The following is a 24,669-nucleotide window of genomic DNA, read 5'->3' as shown; positions in this document are numbered from 1 at the left end:
TCACTCTGGGGGAATTTGGGTTGTTGGGTTTTCTTCTTTTTTAAGCAATGAAATTACCTCACCTTGACTTCATTTGCAGTTTGAACCTTATTTAAGTGCTCTTTCTCCATTTCATGGACCTTTTCTAGAAGGGATAGAGAACAAAAAAAACCCATTCAGCCAGGTATTTATGCAATCACATGGATGATGGCGTTGATTTCCCTTCCCTTGCCAACACCTTGCAATTTAGAAAAAGTCCCCTCCCACCACAAAAATTAATTCAATTAGTAACACCTTTAATCCTATCAATAACAATTCTTTCAAGCAGCAAACATGTTTTACCATGGATTAATGCTACATGTTTAGTAGCAAAAAGCCTTTCTACAGCTCTACCTTTCAACCTCAACAGAACAGAGCAATTCCCACTTTATATTTATCACTATATTGTTAAAATGGTGGTGCTGGGTGGGTGTAGGGAGGCAAGTCCTACCCTGTGCTCGGAGTTGAACTAATTCTTCATTAAGGGAATCCACAGATTCTTCCAGCTGCCTCTTTTTCTGTTCCACATTCTGAAGATATTCAGTCAGTGACTTGATCTTGGCTTCATGCTTGTGGAATGAAAAGATTCATTTGCTTTGGAACTAGGTACCATGGAATTACATCTGCATAAACGGTTCATACTTATTTTTTACACAGCAAGTAACCTCATCTCAAAACAAAAATGGTGCCAGCTAGACTCTTAGAAGAATATGACTACTCAAGAAGATCTGTAATGCAGCCTTTAAGACAATGTCTTTATTCTGGGTTGGAATGAAATACATTTTTGGCTGGGAGATGTTTTGAATGTTAAATACTAACAGAGGCAAGAGAGGGCCACTGTATTTAGAAAACTGCCCTGAAACGTGCATCTCCTGATTTTAAAAGAGATGATTATCTGTATGAAAAACAATATACAGAAATATTAAACTGCATGTCTAGGTTACAGTTTTCAGAAGTGTTAGAATTCACATTACTTATCTTTTCTAACAATCACATTAAAATGGCCTTTCTCACATTAGAAATAAATTTAATCTGCTATACAAACCTCCTGGAATTTTACTCTGCTATTACCTCTCCCACTTCCAGCCTGAGGCATTAGCAGGCAGAGTGCCCACTAGCCACTGCTTCTGTAAGACTTGCATTTGTAAAGAATCCTGTGGTGGAGAACACACAGGCTCCAGTATTTAATACAAGTGCTACAAAAGCATTAGCAGGCTACAGATAAATTGCAGGAATTCTGACTTCCTGCCATGCAGAGTTACTTAGAAGCATCCAATCTGATGACAGTACTAAGGAAACAGCTGATGGCTGCTCACTCACAGTGTGCTTTTTAGGTGCCAAAAAACCCCTGCAACTTTTCTTTTTCCCTAATAGGTTAATGAATTTAATTTATAAAGAACACTGTGCACTGTAGAGAAATATTTACCTGTGAGATCCGGAGCTGGCAGGCAGCCAACTCCTTTTCATTTTCTTCCATTTTCTTATTGCTTTCAGCTTGTGTGCCTTCTAACTGTTTGCAACGCTTCACCATTGTTTTCACTTCTGATTTCATTTTGCTAATGTACAGCCTTGCAACTGTGAATTCCTCATCTATCATGCCAGTTCCCTCAGGCTGCTGAAAAGGGTGGAATTGCACATTTAGAAAGCTCACATAACAGAAGTGATCTAACAGTGCACTGGAGCATCTTAATGCCCAGGACACATCCCCAGCCTGAACTGGTAACCACAGAACTTCAGAAAAAACCCAAAAACTTACATTCTGGTATTTAAGTTATCTGATTGATTATTCAGAAGTCTGTACAAAGACAATGAGTTGCTTGAAGAAGTAAATGCAATTCACAATTTATTTCTAATACTGCTCAGAATGACTTACTGCAAGTCATTCTTGCCCTATAGTCATCTTCTAGACTTATTTTTTACTTCATGTCTTCATGCTGTTTTTAATACAAGTATCATCCTGACTGTCACTGTAAGTCAGCATTGGATTTCCAAGACAATGCTGTTGATTATGACCACTTCATACAGCAGTTTGATAACAGGATTGAGAACACTGCTTCAGAAAAAAATCATGCATGCTCTTCCTCGTCTATGCATAATCAAATTCTGTCTGGGACCTGACTAAGTCACAATACAAGCACTGGAGAAGCTTATGTCCAAATTATTAATACAGATGAAGCTTCCTATGGTGGTAATTTTTATCATACTAAGAAAATGTCCCCACCTATCCACACTGCATGTGTTTAATACATGGCACTGAAAACAGCAGTGATTAACTCTTACCTTGACATCATTATTTCCTACTGCAATTCCAATTTCTGCAAGATCCTTTAGTAAGGAAGCCATCATTTCTGTTGCTCGTTTCTTCTGATGGTTGGTCATTTCTTTAAGTTTCTGAAGCTCTGCATCTATACTGGCTAAAGTGACCTACAGTAAAAGAAGTTACCCTTGATTAAACAAAACACACTCTTGTTCTTGGAACTAGTGTCATACTATTTACAGAGAACCAGAATTTCTTCTGAAAGAACTAAAAAGTACTGGGGACAGAGACCTTCAACTCACAAAACCTTAAAATTCTGCAGCAAAATTAGTGTTAACACTGTTAAACAGCATTTAGAGTTATATACAATTTAATATTGCAGGGAATCACATTTATAGAAAAAGGGTAAATGGAAAACAAGTCCAACAATTTCCACCATACTTTGGTAAATTAAAACAATTTCAGTTCTATCTGCAGAGCTCTCAATTCTTCCCTACTTGCAAATCAAAAAATGAGAATACTCTTCCAGTACTGATATTTTATAAGCACAGCACTTATTCTTGAGCACTTTTCCAGCTGGTTTGAGCTGCTGTGGTTGTAGTGGCTGCAGCTCAGCAGCTTGCATGCTCAAGAGTCTGCTATTAGTCTGCATCTTGGGCAGAGATGCCAAAGGATGGTTACTGCATGGGTTAGCAGTGCCAGACTGGGATGTCTTCATTTTATGACATCTCTGAACAGTTGCTTTCTTGCAGATTGAGTTACTCATGGCACTCACTGGATGTTAGTTATAATACCTAGAATCAGTACCTATAACTAAAAACTACACCAATAGAGCAAACAAGAAAAAAACCCCATCAAAAAACAAACCATACACTTCAGAAACATACACACAGAACAAGCCTATTCCAACAGCCTTTAAATGCTGCTCTTAAGACTGACTTTCATAATTCGCTGACTTTTGGCCAATCTTCAAGTGATGTAAGTTACCAGTTCAGAAGATTCAGAAGATTAAAAAGAAGTTTCATGATCTTGTGAACTTCAATTACATCATCAGTGCTCTCCCATGTCAAATGTTCCTAACTGAAAATTGGAAGACACAGCCACTAGAAGACTCAGACCCTCTTATCTTCGAGAACAGAGAAGAGTGAGACTTGTGTCATTGATATTGTCTGCAATGCCAGCAAACACACTGATCCTTTCCAGTACTTAGAATTTTAGGACAGTAGGTAGAGAATTAACTGCTTAACTTAAAACTGATTGAGGTCTGCCAAAAACTGGCTACCAAAACTGTCAGTTCAGAAATGTAAGGAGGATGTCAGTTCAGGGATGTAAGGAGGTGTACAGTAGCCTGTGAGACTGATGCTGCATCTGTATTTTAACAAGGGTCATCTTGTGGAATACATCCCCAACTACTCCTTTCAGAAAGTAAACCAAACTGCTCATTTTTGAAGGTATCAAGGTAAGTTATCTCACATTCCAAACACACAGCAGGCAAATACACATTCCTTTCAAGAGAAACTGCAGCATGCTCACTGAACTTCAAGATTGGAAGAAGCAGATTCTTAAGCCAGGATTTTCCCAACTGCATCAGAAAGGCAAACAACACCAGCATGTAATGAAAGTTTTAAGTTTTGACACCTAGGATATTTCTGAACACACTTCAGGGAATAAAATGTCCCAGGCACTAAAAAGACAAGCACTATCAAGGTAAATAATCACCATACATTTTTTCTTAAGCTTACAGGTTTTAGATAATCATTCCCTAGCAAAAATGAAGTAAGTTTTAGACTTAGGATCTCATTTTCCCTTGTGAAACATATTCAAATGACTTTAAAAACTACAGGTAAGGCAAGAAAGTCACACTGAAGATTATGAGTAATTTCTTATCCCAATTTCATACCGATTTTTGATTGAGTTCATCACTAAGCAGTTCATATTCCTTTGCCTTATCTTCTACTTCCTGAGACTTCTGATCATAGTTGACAGCTAATTCTTCAAGGGCTTGTAGCACCTCCTTCACTTCCTCTTTAGAAGCATCATTTTCAGCCTGAAGGCGATTCAACTCTGCTTGCAGGTTGTCTTGGTCCCGTCTGGTTGATGCCAGAAGCTGCAACATTGACAGAGGTTTAATAAAAAAAAAATCATAAATAATCATTAAGAGAACTCCACGCATATCTTGAATTTTATTAATGCTTTTAGTTGTACAATAGCTTGTATCTACATTCCTAGTGACTACCTTCATGCAATAAGGATACCAAGAACAGAATATAATGAACAACTAAATTCACCATCTATATTCACAGTTCTTTAAGGTTTTAAATATCCTAAAACTGGAAGTGATTACAAATGAAGACATAGGAGTAGCAACCAGAAATGCACATGGAATATTTCAAGTTCTCAAAAAAGTCACTGAACACTACTCAGGACTCTGGAATTCTCAATAGTCTAGGGACTAAACTTCAGCATTTTAAATCTGTTAGGTGCTGAAGAATAACTAGACAAAGGATACAACTGCTAAATAAGCAGATTTATTTATTTAAATTAGATTCAACAGTATCTCCAACTTCCCTACTCCTTAGCCCATTTCCTTCTGAATATGCACACAAAGATTACTTTAACATTTTTGCTATACAGAAATAATTTTTGTAATATTTTGGCTATTCCTATTATTAATAGGAATTTCGTCTCATTAATTTATATCCCTGGCAACATGTGCACACAAATAATTTGAATATTCTAGCAAGTATGGTGTGAGTTAACACATAGATACTTCCTTTTGCATTATGAGCCAATACTTTTCCCTCCTCTCCCTTCCATCTCTGTACAGCAACTGACCAGAAGTAAACCTTAGAACAGATTTCTTACATTAAATCAAGTTACCTTCAGTTTTGACAACCTGCTAACTCTGCATAGGGAAGACAACTGCCTTTGCATAAAATACTTCCATTTTACTTCCTGGTCATAAACTGTGACCTATTCCAAATACCAAAGATTTCTTTAATGGAAAGACAACGAAAATAAAACATAGATGCAAGAGCAAAACTCACCTCTTCCTGATCCAACATTTGTGTCTTCAGTTTTTCTACTAGTTGACTCTGCTGATTAATTTCTTCATCCTGTAGTTGAAATAAGACTGTGTTCATTAAGCTGACAAATACCACTCAGAAAAAAAATAATCTACAAGATAGCAGACATAAGGTATCTAACTTTTCTTTATTCCAAGACAATTACACAAAAAAAGCAATAAAAGCAAAAAATAATTCTTCTTACTGGTTGATTCATTAGGCTCTTAACCTGGCATGTATGTGTAGTTCACCACGCTTCAGAGACAAAAAACTTATACCTGTGTTTTTGCAAGCCTTCTCCAAGTTGTTCTAAGGAACAATTAATTGTTAATTAAAATATTTTTCTATTCAAATACAGTACACTACTGCTTAAATTTGAGATTTTTAAAATTTCAAATAAAATATTCAAAACATGAAAAAAAATTTGGCTTCAAATTAGTAATTTTCCCACAACTATTGTTTTCCAGCTAACAAATGATACTCCCTCAGGTAAGGCAACTTTGATCTCTCTTAATCAGAATTAAGAGGAAGTACTCTCAGCAAATACTTAAACAAGCTGAGCTAACAAATGAATCCTGGCAAATTAAACACAGAATCACAAATGAGCTGAGCTGGAAGAGACCCATCAGGATCATCAAGCCCAACTCTCAGCCTTGTACAGGACACTGAGAGTCACACCCTGTGCCAAAGAGCATTGTCCAAAGGCTCCTGGAACTCCATCAGGTTTGGTGCTGTGAGCACTTTCCTGGGGAGCCCCAGTGCTCAACCTCCCTCTGGAGGAAGAACCTTTTCTAATATCCAACCTAAACCTCCCCTGACACAACTTCAGGCCATTCCCTCAAGCCACAAGAGTGAAGAGATCTGCACCAGCCCCTTGGCTTCTCCTCCTAAGAATAATGAAGATGCATTATACAAGAATATAGTTCAAGACATATTTTCAAGAGATCTTACATTAAGAAAGAATGGCATACCTTGTCATCCAGTTGTTTGTAAAGTTTGGCAATTTCTTCCTCACATTTCCTTCTCTCAGCATCAGTGAAATTGCCAGTTACTCCAATTGTGGTAGCTGGTTTATCATTAATAACAGTAATATCCTTGTCCACTGCAAAAGCTTCTAAGTTGGCCTTCTCCTTGTCAAACTGTTCATCAACTGGTACAGTCTCCCCTTAAAAGTAAACTTAATTTTAGTACAGTTAGCCATGACATATTTCCCACAAAATTACCCTTGAGAAGTATTCCATATTTCCTACTAACAGTTTTACACAGTTAATAAGCAATTGAGTTCAGCTGATTACTTGGTAAAAAAACCCCAAACAAACAAAACCCCACTAGATCATCCAAACTATTTCCTGCTTACTACAAAACATCGTATTTCACCCAGTTACTCTGCTATGAGCTCCAAACTACACATCAAACCTTATCTTCTAGAAAGTCACCTAATTTTCCCAGAAGACATAAAACTCTCTGTCTCCCTTGGCACTGTTTTACTAGGTAGCCACATTTACTTTTACATAGCTCTGTTTCTAATGTAAAATCTTTTCAATTACACTTTTATCCTTTCATGTTCATAAAGATTTTTCTGATGAGAACACTAACTTCACAAAGAAGACAGAACATACCAAGGCACTTCTCTAGTAAATTAAACTAAATTTCTTAGTGCTTTATTCAAAACATTTCATGCAGTCCTTGGAAGGTACAGGCTCTTTCCAACACTCCAGTATCTGATGTTAAGTATAGTTCTTTCAGAATATTGACATTTCAGGTGTGACCTCATACCAGCTGTATGAAACAATAAAAAAACCCCAACAAAAACAAACAAAAAACCCCCCTATATCCTACCAAACCTATTTCAGCAAACTCATTTTTTACAGATTTTTATCAGGATGTGGTGCAGTTGTCAGATTGCAAAATCATATTCTACAGCTGCGAAACTCCAGAGTATATCTGCATGACCTATGTTCTCTTTCCTGAATTTATGGCTTCACTATTAACTTGCATTTTGCCAGCCACTTGAACTGATAAGAAGTTAATAATTCAGGAAGAATTAACAAGCACATATTTGATACTGTCAGCAACTTTGGGGTTTGGATGGGTTTTTTGCCTGTCGACATGTTTGAGTTTTAAATGAAGGCAAGATCTTGTAGTATTGTTTTGAATCACAAAACCAAAACAAAGGAAACATTTCACTTAGCTTCTGCACTTAAAATAATACCAGTTTTTGCGTCCCCCAAAATTATTTTTTTACAATGTAAGTAACTCTAGTCCTGCTAGAAAACTAAGTGTTGAACAATCTAACAGGAATACACTTTCAGACATTTTTGTCATAACACAATTATTAGAAGTTATTTCAGTTGCCATAAAGTGAAAAATATAATGCTCCAAAGCTGACTTACCCCTATAGCTTTAACATCCTTATCACTGCCTTGCATAGTGCTCTTAGCTATTTCTGGTAGCCTGAAGACTAACTCAGTGTGTGTTGTCTTGCCTAAAGTTTGCAGAATAGTAATAAACCTGCTTCTCACCGTTCCTCCATCTGTTGAGCTCATTTTCCAGCCACTGTATGGTGTTACGCAGAGTCTTGTTTTTCTCTTTTTCCTTCTCATACTTTTTCTTCCACTGTTCTGCAGTGAGCTCCACATTGACACAGACTGTGTTCTTAATGGTCTTTGCTCTACACAGAGAAAGCAAAAAGCTCTGAAACTTCGTTTTTAAAGAAAGCAATTAAAGGTTACTAAATACCATGTTCATATATCACTAATGAAAATATAAACATTCCCATCTCTTCCAAAACCTTATTTCTATTCCCTGTCAAATTACTATTCTTTCATTTGGATTGATACAACTGTCAAAGGACAGAGCAACACAACTTTTAGAAAGCTGAGAAATCTCAAGCTGACTGAGTTGGAAAAATTAAGCTGCATACATTCATCTGAAAGAATTGAGGTCAGGACAGTTGTACACAGTTTTGAACAACAGACAGTATTCCTCATCTAGCAAACACTGTCCAATGGAGAGGACACTTCTAGCATGCAAGCCAGCTGTCTAATAAACAGCTCATTTCAACCAAAAGCAAAATCTTAGGGACACATGACTACTCAAAGAGATATGCTTTTCTACTATATTATATCATTATTACATAGCCTTCAGTTGCTACAGCTGAGGGCTTCAGCATAAATGTGATATCCCTAGGAAGTTGAATTATTGCACTGGACTAACTGTAGTTAGTCTCTCTAACTGAGAGAGGAATGCACTCTGTTAATTCCTGAAAACACCAAGAGCACAAGTCAGTGAAACTACATAGCTGCAGCTGGATAGACACTTTCCAGTAGCTCATTCACTAAATGATAAAAGGAAAAGACCTCCTCCTTCTAAAAGGAAACCCAAAACCTCCACTGCTGCAGAATGCAGTCATTACTCCACACTCACTAACTATTCACATTCTGCCAGATTTCTAATCTGGTCTATTTTCCATAATACAAAACTTCTCAGAGAAGACCAGTAGGAAACTATCTTGTTGGACTGAAGTGGCAGAGGTGCACTAACATCAAAGACCAGATGGACTAGCAAAACACTGACTGGTTTTGGAATGTGCTTCACTGAACAGTGTGATGCAATCTAGTAGTCAGGAACTGGAGTATAACAAAGCAGCAACAATAATACAATGGCAAAGAAAAACTACCTAACAAAGTACTTAATTGGAATGAGTATGTATAAATTCAGTTACAAATGACACAGGAATTCACAAGAATAATTTCAAAGTTTACTGGAGTGTTAGATACAGACCAGAGAACAGGCTCTCCTGGCAAATAAAGGTTTCAACTTACCAGGGGAGAGCTCCTTCCTACCTACTTTAGGGAGGGCAGGGGACAGGGAAGTACTTACAGCCCTTCAAGATTATACATTAAACCACAATTTGAACCAAAATATATGCTCCTGATAATACAGTCTTCATGATCCTGGCTGGTTTCAGGATTTATATATATTAGAGACAAGACAGATCACAACACTTAGGCACATATACACTGAAGAATTACAGAAAGAAAGTAAACATTCTAATTAACTTGGTTCAGGAATATTAATAGAGCACCTTACTTATTTCTCATTCTGCATTTACTCCAATTAAATCACATACTCACCTTTGGCCAAACAGAAGAGTAGATTTAGTTTCAGATTCATTGTAAGAAGATGGAGAACAGCAAATAACAATAGTGGTTCTGCAATTACCCCCTAGTGAATCTTGAAGGATTCTGGTCATTTTACTATCACGATATGGAACATATGTCTACCAAGGAAGAGGTTAAATTATCAGTCATGGGTTTTCAGACACATTTAATTTGCTGAAATATGAACTACACTTTTGCTCATTAGAAAGACATTAAATTCTACTTTAATTCATTAATAATAAGACTGAAGATGCATGGGATGACAAAATTGTATTTCTATGTTGGTAACTATTAGAGCACAAGGAAATTTTCAGTATGATGCTCAGGTCCCTCAGCATTAAATGTAACTTATTAATCTTTACTGTCACTACAGTACAAGAGTAATGGCCACCTGCAATGCACTGGCTCATATCACTGAGACTGGTGGGAATTTCTGCACAGTATGTTCAGAGATGCAAACTTTTAACCTTCAAGTAAAAAAAGACAAAAGAGAACACTTACACTGCTTTCAGCCAGGGCTGAGATGACATTTCCAAGAGCAGACAAAGACTTGTTGATGTTCTTGGCCTCATCCAGCACAGCACCTTCTGCTCCAGTTTTACTAACCTATACAATATTTCAGGACATTACTAAATGCATCTTCAAAACATACCTTCAAAATTTAAGAGAAAACTTATATAATTTCCCCACTTATAAGTCAGTCTCTCTGACTTTATGAGGTACACGTAAGCCAACTCTTAGTCAGACTTTCCCCGATTCATTATCAATTTCTCATTCAAAACTCAGTGTCTGAAGACATTTGTCACGTTTTTAACTGAAGAGAATATTCTCCCTGCAAGGTACACCTTTTGGTAACACATAAATGTATATTTAGTAACTTCTGTCACATTAACAACTTCAAAAGTTTTCTGAAGTCCGTAAAAAAGATTGATTCCATAAGAGTAAATAAGCATTATGAATAGTTTGTCCAGAGATCATCCTTAAAACCAAACTACCTCTCCCCTTAAAAAACCCTAACAAAACAAAGCATAAAACCCAAACCACATACCACTACTATCCCTAGAAAATAGAACAGAAAATCTTCACAAGCAGAAATCTGTGAGAACAGATTTTAGAAGCAGAATCTGACCTACATGAGTGCTCTAGGAGCTTAAGGAGGTAGCAGAAACATGAAAAAATCTGACCTGATGCCATTCTATACACCTTGCCTCTTTTGCCTCAAGGGCTGAATTTGACTTACAGTTCTATAACATTCCCTTTAACTATTTCCACCCAGCTGTGACCATGACTACAATGAAACAATTCTACTTTCCAGTGTATAAACTGATACAAGCCATTAGAAAACTGCACGGATTTCAAAGTGACCAGGGAAATGCACCAATGTAAAGTTTGAAACAAACACTGAAAGGAGCTACAGAGAGAGGAGACCTGCAACCCAGCTCTCTTCTTTAAAAAGACTGACTGAAGAAACACATTTCAGAATAAATATAGGATCAGAGACAACAATAAGGTCAACAATGATGTAAGGAAAAACAACAGCAAGCCTGGAGGTAAAGACAGGGATAAACCCAGAAGCAAAGATGAAAAGCATGTCAGAAATCCAGCTTTCAGCAGACTAATTACAGTATGTATTTCCTTCTCTGCTTTAAGCTACTGATATAGGAAAGCAAGCAGTCAACCAATGTTAATCAGATTTTCAGATTAAGAAACTTGGTATCACTACATAAGAAAATCCAGATATTCCACAACCATAAAACTTGATTCCTGTACCTGGCTAACCCACACATCTCAGATACTGAAACTGAACTTTACCCTCTTTCCCCACCCTAGTCCAGATTTACAAATCCTCACTTGCAGAAATGTGGATCAGCTTAAAGCATCTAACAGCCAAGCCAGTCTAGGATTCAGAAATCATATTTCAACATCAAAATTGACACACCTCAGAGATGACAACTGAACCATGTAAAATACTTGAATGTAAAGAAAAAACACAGTTTCAGAGCAGAAAGAGAAACTTGTAATTACCTTTTCACTACCTGCCAAGTCCACAAGGTAAAGTTTTCCACTTAGTTTCTGTTCTGTTTGAGTATTCTCTTGTTTTACATTAATAAGAAAAATACTATGACTTCGGGAGCTGTGTTCATTCATATCTATAATTCAAAATAAACACATCAAAAAGATTTGTACAATCAGTCTCACTTAAAACAACACCTCCCCACAGTGCAGCAAGAGATCCAAAGCTAATGAAGCTGTAGAGTGTAATCTCTCAATGACAGCAGACCTAGAGGCAGCAAAACCAATGGTATCATCTAATTGGGTAAGAAAGATCCAGTTTTCCCTTGGGCTCCTATTAATATCACATAAGTTCACTCATCAGGTTTGCTAGCTTGTCAACCATGGATTTCACACATTAATTTACTTTATTAGAACATAAAGTATATTTAGTTCTTGATAGGAGAGTATTTTGAAGACTTCCAATGTACCCCATTTTATCCCTCTTTGAAAATTGAACTGGCCATTGCCTTTCATTCCTGTCTTGTACTGCCCCCTCTGCTGTAAAACATTAAGAGAAAACAAGACGTGTTGAATTTAAAGTATTATTTTAATCCAGTAACAAAATTTAACCTTAATGAGAACATCTGGCTTATCCTATACTTATCCTTTTAAGTATAAATCTCTCACAGTTCTAAAAGTACCAGCTTACTGATGTTAAAGAAGCACAGAACACAAAATAATATTCTATTCAAATTTTCTTAGTGCAGTCCCCACTTGAACGTTTTTACTTAGGAGCAATGAAGCAAAACCACAAGACTGACACACTCCTTAAAAGGAACATTTTATTTTTATTTTTGATCCTTAACCTAAGAAATGAGAAGAAAATGCTTATATTTTCTTAATGACTGCATAATCTCTTCCTGAATAAAGAACTAAACACAGGAAGATTGTGAAACATCCTGAAATTGGCTCTGAGACTTCTGACAGTCACCTCAGCTGCTAAGAGCTCAAGTTTTACTTTGCATGCACCTACATCTTCCCTTGTCTTCTCTAACCCCTCTGTCATTTCCAAATCCTGCTTTTTGTGGGAATTTGGAGACCTATGGCATGGCTCTTTGCAACTCAATTGCATGCTACAGCCAAAAATCTTGGGATGCTATTTAAATCTGCAGCATGTCTGAATTCTGATCAGCTGTTCTTGGAATATGCAACAGAATGATCAAACTGTGGACAAGCCCCACTTGCAGATTTCTAGGTTGATTAAAACAAATTCCACAAACTGGGATTTTGCACTATTCCTAAAGCAGAACTACACTTTTTCTCCAGTGATGCACAGTTCCTCACTGATGACTGACTTTCTCCTTTCAATCCCAGTGTAAGCAACATGATCTAACCAGAAATGAACTGAAATACTTGTTTATGAAAGACATACTGAAACTGCTTATGCCAGACCCTTTCGCACACCTGAACTATCTAGCTCACTATCTGTGCCTCCCCTATACCAGAAGCAAATAGATAAATCACTAAAAAGAAACAGAAGGTGATACTTACTTGTAACTGCTACATGTCGATTGGATTTTCCTTCATCTATAGTATCCATAACTTCCTCTGGACTACATACAAACCGCTCTGTGCAACCCTTGGGAAAAAATGGGGGATTGTGAAAAATAACACCACATAAACAAGGCACGAGTAAGTGGTGCACACTAGAGTGCCAGATGAAAATACATCAGACTGATGCTCACCTTTACATAGGGAACTCTATTTTTGTCCTCATGAACAGAAAGATTGGTCTTTGAAACTGGAAGAGAAAACATTCCAAAGCTAAGGCAAAACTGAATGAGAGCACTGCATACAATGCATGCCCGAGTCAGAAATGTTACCTCTCAGCCACACCTGACAAAAGCTTAACATACAAGAAAGCACCACCACTGCAGCTTTAGCAATATATAGATGAGCTCCATGCTTTCCCATTATGATGTACCTTTATAATGCAAGGTTATTAGCATAATGAATACCTAAGTAACATAATGGTTTTTTTTAATACACCCCTCCAGAATAACTTATTTTATCATTTAATACAAATAAAATCCAATCTTACCATCCAAAAGGTCCCTTATTTTATCCAAGTATATTTCAAAATATGACACCTAGAAGTAAGAAGAGGAAAAGGGATATATCAGAAGGCAAAAATGCTTTGCATCTTGATCACAAGGATTCAGCATGATTGCTATGACCTCCCACATAACACTACATCCAGCTCAAGTTCTTCAGGCTGAATTGAAATGTATCTTTAGGAAGAAACTGTTTTGATCAGAAGTTTCAATCACTATCAGCACTGCCACAGGTTATCAGCATTGTTTCCATCAATATTGAATGGAACAAAATGAAAGTTTTAACATAATTCTTCTTTAGGAAAAATCAGTTACATCAGTAATAACCCAGGTTATCAGGTTTCCAGGTTACAGGCATTTGAGACAGATACAGAATATCCATTCACACATAGACTACCTTCAAATTTTAATACAGATTAAAGTAAAAATGAAGAAAAGTTTACCTTAATATGAAATTCAAGATTCTCATCCATGGAGTAAATATAATTAAAAATATCTTGCACTATTCTTGGAATAATGCCCATTCCATCTGGGTCATGAAGTTTCCCCTTAACAGAAAAAGAATATAACAAAAAATTCATACTCAATCCAGCATTACAAACAGTACTCAAACACAAGACATCTAGTTCAGTTTAACAGACAAAATACTGACAGGTATAATGCACTCACTCCATGAAGTAAGGTGAGCCCCCCAGTTTCCCAAAAGTGAAAAGAACAGCCTCAGAACTCTCCCAAACTACAACTGAAGTGATGCTATTGATATTATTCCCGTGTTTTTCATCCTGCTACTGAATGTGAAAAAAAACCCCCACACTGCCATCCTCAGTCCTAAAAAAATAATGGGGTATCAAAATGTTGCAAGAAGAAAACAAGCTGATGTCTTATTTCTACAAAGCAAAGACTATTGTGATGAAAAGACATGACAGTGACAGTAAGAGAATATTATTTTGACATTCTTACTTCCATAGTGTGTGTCTTTCCAGATGATGTTTGCCCATACGCAAATATTGTACCATTGTATCCCTCAAGCACATCTAAAGGGAAAGAGTATTTTCATTAGTGCTCATTTCCTTCTTCTAAAGATAAGTTGAATTAAACAGAATGCAAGCAAGCAAGTCCTAAAATGCCCAGCAAGTTAAATCACTCAGTGTCTGGGAACCTTGTGCTAGAGTTAGGGGGAGGGAGGTGTTCCCCGCTAAATCTTTGAATGCATTTTGCCATCACTGATGGTGCCTTAGAAGTTCCTGTTTCTTCAACCAGAAAAATCAGGACCTCACATTTAGGAACAAAAAGGAAATCAATGCAATTGCCAGGCTGAACAGATGGTCTTTGATATCTCAGAAGAAACCAAACAGGAGAACACCATCATGTTTTCTGCCTACAGGAAAGTGTAATAGTCCAATTGTGATGCAAACGGATGACACCTTAAGTGTCAAGCATCTTACTCTTAGGGCATAAGCTTCTATTTCAAATTATGAATGAACTAAGGAAAGTTTAGATTGAGGGGTGAGGGGTTGGTGGGCTGGCCTGTTTATGTGTAAGTTACTCTAGAATCACATTCTGCAAGCAAACTTTTATTTTCCAAAAACAAGCACAAGGAGATACTGCAGATGGGGAGGGCTTTGCCACCACACCTATAAATCCATTTGTCTCACCACTAGAGCTCATTTGCCACTTGATGCAGCACAGGTGAGAAATGCCACACAGAGCTCAGAGTCTTACATGAGCATAAAAGGGGCAGCATTACAACTCAGCTAAATTCAATGAGTAACCTCCTGATCTGAGCCTGATTATTATTTAACTCATTAAAGGGTTAAAAACTTGCAGCAGCCTGCATTTCCCACAGCAATTTACTTTTCTAATGAAAAACACAGTATGTTCACCCAATATTCTGTTGGTATTAACTAATAATTGGTATTTCAGGGATTTCTGACAAGGCTCTGTAAAGCTGTTTTGAAAGTTGGGTCAATTAGAATTTATTGATGCCCTCAAGAAATGAATCAATTTTATTTTCAGGGAACTAGCTAATTGCTTACTACAAAAACTTACTGGGGCATATCCTTCTTTGTGACAAGACTTGATTTCCTGAAGGTACTAGGCCAAATCTGAGAATTCAGGTTTGGAGAAACTGCACACCCTAGCATGCACAGCAATAACTCGTATTTCACAATTTTCATTTCCTCTTGCATTCCTCCAAACAAAGTTCTGTATGATGTTTCTCACCAGTAAATTTGTGGGGCATGGGGGGGGTAGATGACACATCTCAAAATTATTATTAATAGTTATGTTTAATTTCTGACAAATTGTTTTAAATGATCATTGCAGACAATTGTAAAAAAAACCCCTAAAACGTAACAGGTAACATTACCAAATGTTGCAATCAACTGCAATAGCAGGTTTAATTACAGCACTGACATAATTTATTAGCTCAACTACAGGATGACTGTATGGTGCTACAATCCATGCTGGCACTTATTAAACATTCCAAAGATAAAACACAGCAATAGAAGTATTAGTTTTCAACAGTGAAATCCACAGGAATATGAGATTTTCTTGTGGTAAATTTGCTCTTCCACCTTACCTTTGACAATCTTTTTAGCACAGTCATTGTACACTTGTTCTTGTGATGTGTTTGACTGGAATACACGGTCAAATATATATGGCTTGGACTGTAAACAAACCAAAACAAAACAGAAGAGTGATCAAAAACTGCTGGAAGTGGAACTGGAAGGTGTTTGTTAATAGTTTAGAAGTACTCTACACTGTCTCAGCCCAATCTTCTATTTAAAGCACTTGAAGACTGTTGTGTGCAAATCAGCTTAAACAGTGCTGCCTCAATCTTCACAAGCTTGCTTACAAGGAAGGCCTTGAATTAAACATATTTGGTTTCAGTGTTATCTACATAGTTCTGCAAAGCTGCTCGGCACATGACCTCAAGTTACTTGATTTACAAGGAAAGCCAATGCCTGGTCTGCACATCTAAGAGCTCCTTATTCTCACCTACCCTGGCAGTAGGTTGACTCTGGTAAACTACAATTATTAAAAACATACCCCATGACATAGAGTACCTGTCTTGGTAGTGTTTCTTGAAAAAAATCAAACCAAAAAGAAACATTCAACATAAACTATTGTGCCATGTAAGACATCCTTAAAATAAAGCTCCCCAAGCAGAATAAAAGGTGATACTGGGGAAGGAAACCTTTCACAAGGCTCATTTTGGAAAAGACTACATGAAGAAGATCTGACAGAATTTTGAGAGGAACATTGGTTATTGCTTCATTTTAGAGAAGAGATTCTCATAACAGTTCTAAGCAGCTGACAATCTACTAGGATATAAATGATTACACTCATCTTACAAAGCTCAAATTTCTTGTAGCTCTTTCAGAGTTTGATTTTTTAGGTAGCCAAGCAGGTGGGCAAAGTTTACAAAAAACCGAGGTCATTTAACAGTGTTACTCCCTGTCTGTCAGTCACTGTTAAGTGTTCCATTCTGCCTAAATTTAATTCATTATTATCCTCCCACAAGGATATTCTGGAGTTGCCTCTCTGGCAAAGAAACAAGTATGGCTTCCATCTTTTACCCACCCACATTTGCCTTTCCTGGCCTGGCCTTCCATTTGTCTTCTAATAATATCTAGCACCATACCAAACAAAGCTTTTTCAGACTAAACATATTTATCTGAGGCCTTGAAATCAGGTGGATGAGCACTGTCTTGGAAAAATAATTACAGAGTTCACTGTATAAATATGTTCAAGAAAGCACAAGGCTCAGTAGGCAGAACTGTCCCTAAGGGGCTGAAGTTTGCCACAACACTTGTTTCACAGCAGGGAAAACAACACCCTCCTCCATTACTCATTTCAGCTTCAAAGACACCTCAAATCCCTGTGTTCTCCAGGTAGAACTGAGGCTGTTAGATACACCAGGAGGGAAACAACAAGTAGCCCTGAGGTAAGAAAATGAAGACTGAGAACACATTACACAAAAAGGAAGATCCTGTAGAAAAGATGACACCATCTTTCTCACTAGCAGCTGTAGTTTCAATAAGCCTCCAATTTCACAGATATCAGCTACACTACACACTGCAAGTCAGCTACACCACAAAACATTAATCAGCTGTTTTGTGCTCCAGTGCATATTTACATGCACTGAAATCATTCCATTGTGGAACAGAAAATCAAGCTGCAAGGCCTTCACTTGGGCACTATTGCCTTTAATTGATCTTGTTTATTTATACAGTGAAAGCTGCTAAGCACAAGACCAATATTGATTTCCCTCAAGTTAACAATTGCTACCAATATAAAAAACTCAGTAATTTTGGCCAAGAGAATCCTCACAAGGGGTCCTGCTGTCACTTGTCACTTCTTCATCCTTTGCACGTGGAGAGTGGAATATTTGCTCACATGTCCTCATTTTTTATCACACCTATGAAAATCCATATTAATGGCATGTCCCTGCTCCATCATCACTGAGTCACTATCTAATCAAGGAAGTTTAGACAAGCAGGTTCCAGGATAATTATGTTTTAAGAATGCAAATTACTCCCACTCAGTATGGTTTCACATCTTTGACATCTACAATGTCTTATCACTTCTCTTTACAGTCTACTTTCTGCAGTAAATAAAGCTAAAACAGCATTACACAGATTACCATGCCCCAGAATGTCTCCTCATTACCTTTAAGAGATTAATCAAGAAAGATTAAAGCGTCAGATATTTTTTCTGCACCAGATGCCTTTTCTTCCCCAAGCAGTAAACAATCAGATCTAATGATGAACTGAAGACACAAAAGGCCCAACAGCATTGTGTCCCTGACAGGGGTAGCAGCAGTGTCACTAACACAGTAGGAGGCTGCTTTGACACACTCCAGAAATTTTTAGAAACTGCTGTTCAAATTCTGTTAAAAATTTAATACATAAGGCTTATATGCAAGGGATAAAATACCAAGCAAACAAGCAGAACTTCTAACTTCCTCTCTCAGAATCTTTTAGTTCCTTGCCTAGCATTTCTTTTGTCCATAGTCAACCACAAGACAACTGCAGCTCCCCCAGTTGCCTTGCACTTGAAGGGATGTGGTCTCACAGCAGAACTTCCCAAGTGCTCTCGCAGCCTTCAGAAAGGTGCAGCTGCCAACATGATTCAGCAGTAGTTCAACTGAATCTTAATAAAGGGATGATGCTGAAGTACAGTCCCATAGCTACCTTAAAGACTAGTTACCCATTATATAAAAGGATGCTCAGCCAATCTAAATTATACAAAATCTGGAGTACATGTGAGTTTCTGCGGAAAAGTTTTTCGTCAATATATCCAATGAGGACTACACAAAAATCTGCAATCACAACTACAGTGACAATTTACATCCAAAGTCTGAGAAATACTAAAAGTTATCTCCATAGATGTAATTTTAAAAAACCCTTATTACTATTGCAACTTTCCATAAAGTACAGAATTGGTTATTCATAAAATCATCTGAGTTTATCTTACTTCTCATGCACTGATATCTGAAGCAAAGTCAGCAGTAAAAAATTCACTTGAAAAATCAGTGGCACGTTTTTCTGCAACACATGCAGAAGCTCTTGAATGTTTTTTGCTAGAATGGCCAGTTAGAGCAGTGCTACAACATCTACCCACGCTCAGCCTATTCCTGGTGAAAGGTTAAAGGGGCACATAATGGGCTTACTTTGCCTTTAGGAGCTGCATCTACACTAAAGAATGTTCTTCCCATCAGCACTAAATATGCTAAAAGATTTATCCAAAATGGAATAGTTTCTGGAAAGTATGATGTCAGATACCTGACTCACTTTTTCCTATTACTAAGCTAAGGTATTGCTGCTTTGACACACCTAATCAAGTCCAACACTGCCAATGGGTGAAAAGGCACAGCTACAAATTACGATTTTAATTTCAGGATAAAGAAAGAGGATTTTCTTCTTGTCTTAGCCCCGTGCACACAAAAGTGCAGATGATACAGAACAGTCAGTGAATCTCAGCTTTTTGTCCCCTTTTTCTTATTTCTGTGGAAGTACTGCAATTCAAGTATTAACTATTACAGCAGTTATTGTTTGCTATACAATTACTAAAATATATGATTTAATACACTGTGACTAGAAACTCAATTTCCAGAATGGAAACAGAAAATTTTTTTAATAAATGTTTCAGCCAAACTTTTCAATTTAGTAGAAAGGTTCTTCTAAAGAGAAAAGCAAGTACTGCTGTTTATAAAAATGGTCACTGAATTTCAGGACAATAAAAGCCAGCAAATATGAGCAAGGTGTTTCTGCACAACTGGCACTGCAGCCAGGGAGAAGAGCTTTGCCTTTACAGACTCCTGCAAACCAGAATATTTCCTTTCTGTTAAATCATCACACCACTGTCACCTGAAAAACACCTTTGTTACCCAACATTTAATGGAATTAGGTAAGGAAAAGAAATAGAGGGTAACACTGGAATAACAGTATTATTTCAGCTAGAGATTACAATTCCTGATTCATATTTATAGTACCACTGTAGACATGATGCCTTTTTTTTGTCTCTAATTAAACACTGCTTTCTTTTTGCATTAGGAAATAATAATAATGTTAAAGAATGCATTTCATTTCTTGAATTTATACAGTCCAGTACAGCCTTCAGCATTTTTCTTTTGGAAAACCTACTACTAAAAGCTGCAGTAGTAGAAGTGACCTTCATTACCTGATTCTAACAACTTTCTAACCTAGCCTTGTCTCATTTACAATCTACCACTTGTTTAAAAGATAATGAGAAAGAAAGCCAAATGTCTCAAGCTCTTTCCAGGATCACATCTTAAACAAATATGAAAATACAGACAAGCAGCCACTATTCTTTCCTGAAAGCCATACAAATAAGGAATGGACAACGACTGTCACTAAAAACCATGTGGACAATGAGGCACACTGCCCATTCCTGCACACCCACCAGGCCCCAGCACTGCCCCCACTGGGTAGTGCTGCCTCTGGTTCAGGCTCCAGTCCCAAACCCCAGAGTCACTGCACTCAGCAATGTGTCTTGTGGGTAGTTTTAGGATGAACATGACTAGATATAGAAAGGTTTCTAAAAAAGATCTATAGATACATTATGCTACTCAGCTGCAAGCAGTTTTATATTTGATGAAACAAAGTAGATAACCCATATCAAACTGCTCTTCCTCCCTGTTCTATCTTACTCAAAAGGCTGAAATCCACTAGCAAATTGCTGTCAACTTTCACATAGAGATACATTTCTAATGTTTAACATAAAAGTCATATAACAAGTAATCCTATAATCTGTTTTAACAAAATCCTTATACTTAATTAACAGGAGAAGCCGTTAGGAAAAATAATTAATAAAATATTAAGATAGAAAGAATTTTGCAATTAAAAAATTAAAAGCCCTTTACTAGTTAAAAAGTTTCATCCTGTGGAAAGAAAATACTTTGTTTCAGAGTCTGCTCTTTAAAGCAGACCAACACCACACCTCCCCTCAAACTGCTGTTACACACCAGCTACAGTTAAAACCATTGTTTTATCTAACACAGCTCAAACTGATTCACTCTTCCAGAAAGACAAGGATGACATTAACTTCAGAGGAGCTTGGAAAAGAAGGGAAGACAGCTAGCTCAGAGATGACAGGGGAGTCAAGGAAGGAGGAGGGGTTGGTTATAGTCACTGATTTTCCTCCCCAGCCTCCTCCATAAGAGTCAAATCTGCAGCCTGGGATCAGCTCTGCTTCCGCTGCCTCCCAGTGCTCACCTGCCATCGACCATGACAGGCAACTCCCATCCCAAGTTTATTATTATTATTATTATTATTATTATTATTATCATTATCATTATCATTGCAGCCAGGCCCCCACGGGAGGTGCAAGTCCTTCAGGCAGCTGAGGGAAGCAGCTATAAAAAACCAAAAGTGGCTCAATTACTGCTCAACAGGCAGCAACAAGGGCAGCAAGCAGAGAGTGAGGAAAGCAAACACAGCTTCTGGAGGAAGCCTTTCAGCCACTGTTTCATGAGCTCTGCTCCTGTTATCCTCCCTCGGGCAATTCTGCAGCACACAGAAACAAGCGGTGCCTGGCTGCAGGCTGAGGTTAGAGGGGCCCTGAATTGTAAAAACTCAGTCAAGCTATTAAAAACAAAACTACCAAACACAAGTTATTGTCAAGAGTTTTAGAGATTCAAGCCATAATTTTGAGGATAACATTCTTGTAGCCACCATTACAAAGACAAAATCAGAGAGTATCAAACCTTTATTCAAATTTTGTGAAACAAGACAGGAATACGGTCACTGCGACCCCATTTAATAATTCTGGGGGCATTTTTCCCCAAGTCAGACATCCCAGTCGGATCCAGGACAACTGGGAAATATGTTGTGATTTTTAGCAAGGTGAAATAACCAAGGTACAGCTGACAACACTAAACATCAATCCTGAGCAGAAAGCTCCACAGGATCCCGCAGGAGCACACCATCAAATTGTTCTACTCAGATACAGAACCACCTCAGCACAATCTACATTTCAGGTAATTTCAAAGTGCACCTAAAAAGTATTTAAAAAATATAAGCTTTCATTTGTACCAGGGCTACTGAAAGAAAATTTATTTTTTAAGTCAGAAGACATGAAAGTTTCTACACTAAACTGTGGATTTTAAACAGACTATGCAGTGTCACAATGAATGGGTATTCACTGATGAAAGTGAGATTATCCACTCTAGTTAAATTTTCTATTTTCCAGGACTGGTTCCTTACTCTGAGTTTACCTGTACAACCTCAGGAAGAAGTGATGTGCTCCAAGATAGTAACTTGCCAGCTGAAATGGGCCCAAATTACCTCATTTCACAAGCATGCTATTGTTCTTGTCATTCCAGACTCATGGAATTCCATATTTTACTGACAAATTCAGCCGAATATTAACAGACTAAAGCATTACTATTTAGTAACTTCTCTTACAAAAAATTAATTTATTAAATTGCCTCCTGCAACTTCAGATATTGTGCAAAAAAGCTATTATTGGTAGCCTCAAGAAAACAAAACAAACCCCCGAATTTTTAGACCGATAACTGGCCTCTAAGTTACTTTCAGCAAGCAACTAGTCTCTCATGAAATATATTTACACGAAAACACAAATTAAGAGTTAACAAAAACAAAACAAACATTGGGGCTAAAGCGTGTTTGTACAACACCAACCAAACCAGGCAACAAACTACCGTACTTTATTTTTATATTCCAGCTCCACTTTGCAGCTAGCTATGACCCACTGAAGAAAAAGGAAAGGATTATCTTTTCCCCTGCAACATCCGTATTGTTTTTAACGGGCCTCGTAACTTTCAAGGAGACTCCAGTTAAAATACATTTACGAACATGTAGTAAGGCAAATGGTCTGTTTATTCTGATTTAACAACAACAAAAAAGAAGCTGTCAGCTGAAGACTGCTGCACAGATCTTGAGCACTAATTCTCTGGAGCCTGCACTGTCGTTCGCATTTCCCCCCAGAACTCTCCGCAGACAGCTATGGGGCGGCAGCTCCCACGCGTGCCCGCACAGTCACGCACAGGGCCCGGCGGACACTGCGGGACTCGCCTCACCCCGCACTCGGCACTCTTTGCCCGGAGCCTTTGTCACAGGTCCCCCGAGCTGCCCCCACCGCCCTGTCCCCACAGCCCCAGGCCCCTCAGCCCTCACCGCGTCCATGCTGAGACCAGCCCACCCCGCCCGCAGCCGTCCCTGCCCCCTTTCCCCTTCGCCTCGGTCTCCAAGGAGGCCGCTCCCCTTCCCGAGGCGTCCCCGCCCGCGGGCGCTGCCGAGCCCTCCCGCCCCAGAGCGCGCCCATCCCCGCGGCGCCTGACCCCGCCGACCCCGGACACCCCCTCCCTGCCTGCGCTGCCTCCCCCGCGGCGCTTCCCGCCTCTCCCGCCCGGGGCGGCCCCTCACCGCGATGACGACGGTGTCTTCGCCCTGGAACTTAGCGATGTACTTGTCGCCTCGGGCCACTTCGGACTCGTTGAGGGGCCTGAAGCGACACATCACTTTGATGTTACACTCCGCCGGGTCCGCCATCTTAGGCCACCGCCGCCTCCGGGGCGCTCAGCTCCGCCGCCGCCAGCTGCCGCCGCCGCACCGCCCGCGCCGGGGGTCTCGCAAGCCGCCGTGGCCGAGAAACCCGCGCCCGCCCCGGCAGGAGGCAAAAGGGAAGGGCTCCTTCCTGGCCGCCGCCGCCGCCTCCCGCTCTCACTTCCTCCCCAACATGGCACCGGCCATGGCGGCTGCGGCCGCGGCTCCCGCCCCGCCCCGCCGGTGGGGCGGGCGGGTGACGTCACCCACCGCAGCCCCCGCCCCGCCCCCAGCCCCGCTCTGTGCGCAGGCGCAGTACCGCCCTCGGGCGGGGGGGCGGTGCCCGCGGGGCCGCCGGGGGCGCTGGCAGGGGCGGGGCTGCCTCAGGCGGGCGGAGTGGCTATGGCACCGCCCGCTGCCGCCGCTCCTGTCGCGGCGCGCCTGGACTCAAGGAACCGTAAACTCATAGAATTATAGAATTATAGGCTCATGGAATCATCAAGGTTGGAAGAAACCCTTAAGATCATCAAGTCCAACCGCCAACCCAGCACTACTCCTGTGACCCCTAAAGCACTAAACCATATCACCCAGAGCCCCTAAAGCACTGAACCAAAGCACCCAGTGCCAGATCCAGATGCCTCTTAAACACCTCCAGGGATGGTGACTCTACCACGTTCCTGGGCAACTTGGCATTATCCACACAGAATCACAGAATCAGGCTGGAAGAGCCCTGAGGTCATCAAGTACAGCATCTTCATGTCAATTAAATGCCACATCCAGTCTTTCCTTAAATGCATCCAGGGACAGCTGCCACAGCCTCTCTGAGCAGCTCATTACAATGTCTAACAGTCATTTTTGTGAAGAAATTCTTTCTACTGTCCAACCTGAGCTTCCTATGGGCCATCTTAAGGCTAAGTCCCCTTGCCCTATCACTGGTTGCCTGGGAGAAGAGGCTGACCTCACCTAGCTACACCCTCTTTCGGGTGGTTAGAGAGTGAAAAAAATCACCCCTGATCCTCCTTT

At 39.2% G+C, this 24,669-nt stretch overlaps 1 protein-coding gene across 2 annotated transcripts in view; it reads right to left on the bottom strand.

The window, feature by feature from the left end:
• Positions 1-23,915, bottom strand: part of KIF5B (kinesin family member 5B) — a 32,891-nt gene extending 8,976 nt beyond the window's left edge. The window contains exons 1-18 of one of the 2 annotated variants that reach the window (XM_074529191.1): positions 23,527-23,915; positions 16,194-16,281; positions 14,573-14,646; positions 14,056-14,160; positions 13,600-13,648; positions 13,244-13,299; positions 13,050-13,137; positions 11,529-11,653; positions 10,005-10,109; positions 9,477-9,622; positions 7,863-8,011; positions 6,312-6,505; positions 5,323-5,391; positions 4,176-4,382; positions 2,299-2,442; positions 1,445-1,630; positions 470-587; positions 63-124 (exon numbers count right to left, since the gene is read on the bottom strand). In XM_074529191.1, the coding sequence (XP_074385292.1) occupies positions 63-124; positions 470-587; positions 1,445-1,630; positions 2,299-2,442; positions 4,176-4,382; positions 5,323-5,391; positions 6,312-6,505; positions 7,863-8,011; positions 9,477-9,622; positions 10,005-10,109; positions 11,529-11,653; positions 13,050-13,137; positions 13,244-13,299; positions 13,600-13,648; positions 14,056-14,160; positions 14,573-14,646; positions 16,194-16,281; positions 23,527-23,652 (2,091 nt within the window). In that variant the 5' untranslated portion in view covers positions 23,653-23,915. Of the gene's footprint in view, positions 1-62; positions 125-469; positions 588-1,444; positions 1,634-2,298; positions 2,443-4,175; positions 4,383-5,322; positions 5,392-6,311; positions 6,506-7,862; positions 8,012-9,476; positions 9,623-10,004; positions 10,110-11,528; positions 11,654-13,049; positions 13,138-13,243; positions 13,300-13,599; positions 13,649-14,055; positions 14,161-14,572; positions 14,647-16,193; positions 16,282-23,526 lie in introns of both variants that reach the window. The other variant, XM_074529106.1, reaches the window with a different exon arrangement.
• Between the last annotated feature and the right edge of the window lie 754 nt (positions 23,916-24,669).

Source organism: Zonotrichia albicollis, chromosome 1, assembly GCF_047830755.1.
Source record: "Zonotrichia albicollis isolate bZonAlb1 chromosome 1, bZonAlb1.hap1, whole genome shotgun sequence".
Classification (NCBI taxonomy): Eukaryota; Metazoa; Chordata; class Aves; order Passeriformes; family Passerellidae; genus Zonotrichia; species Zonotrichia albicollis.
This window is presented reverse-complemented; position numbering and strand designations above follow the sequence as displayed.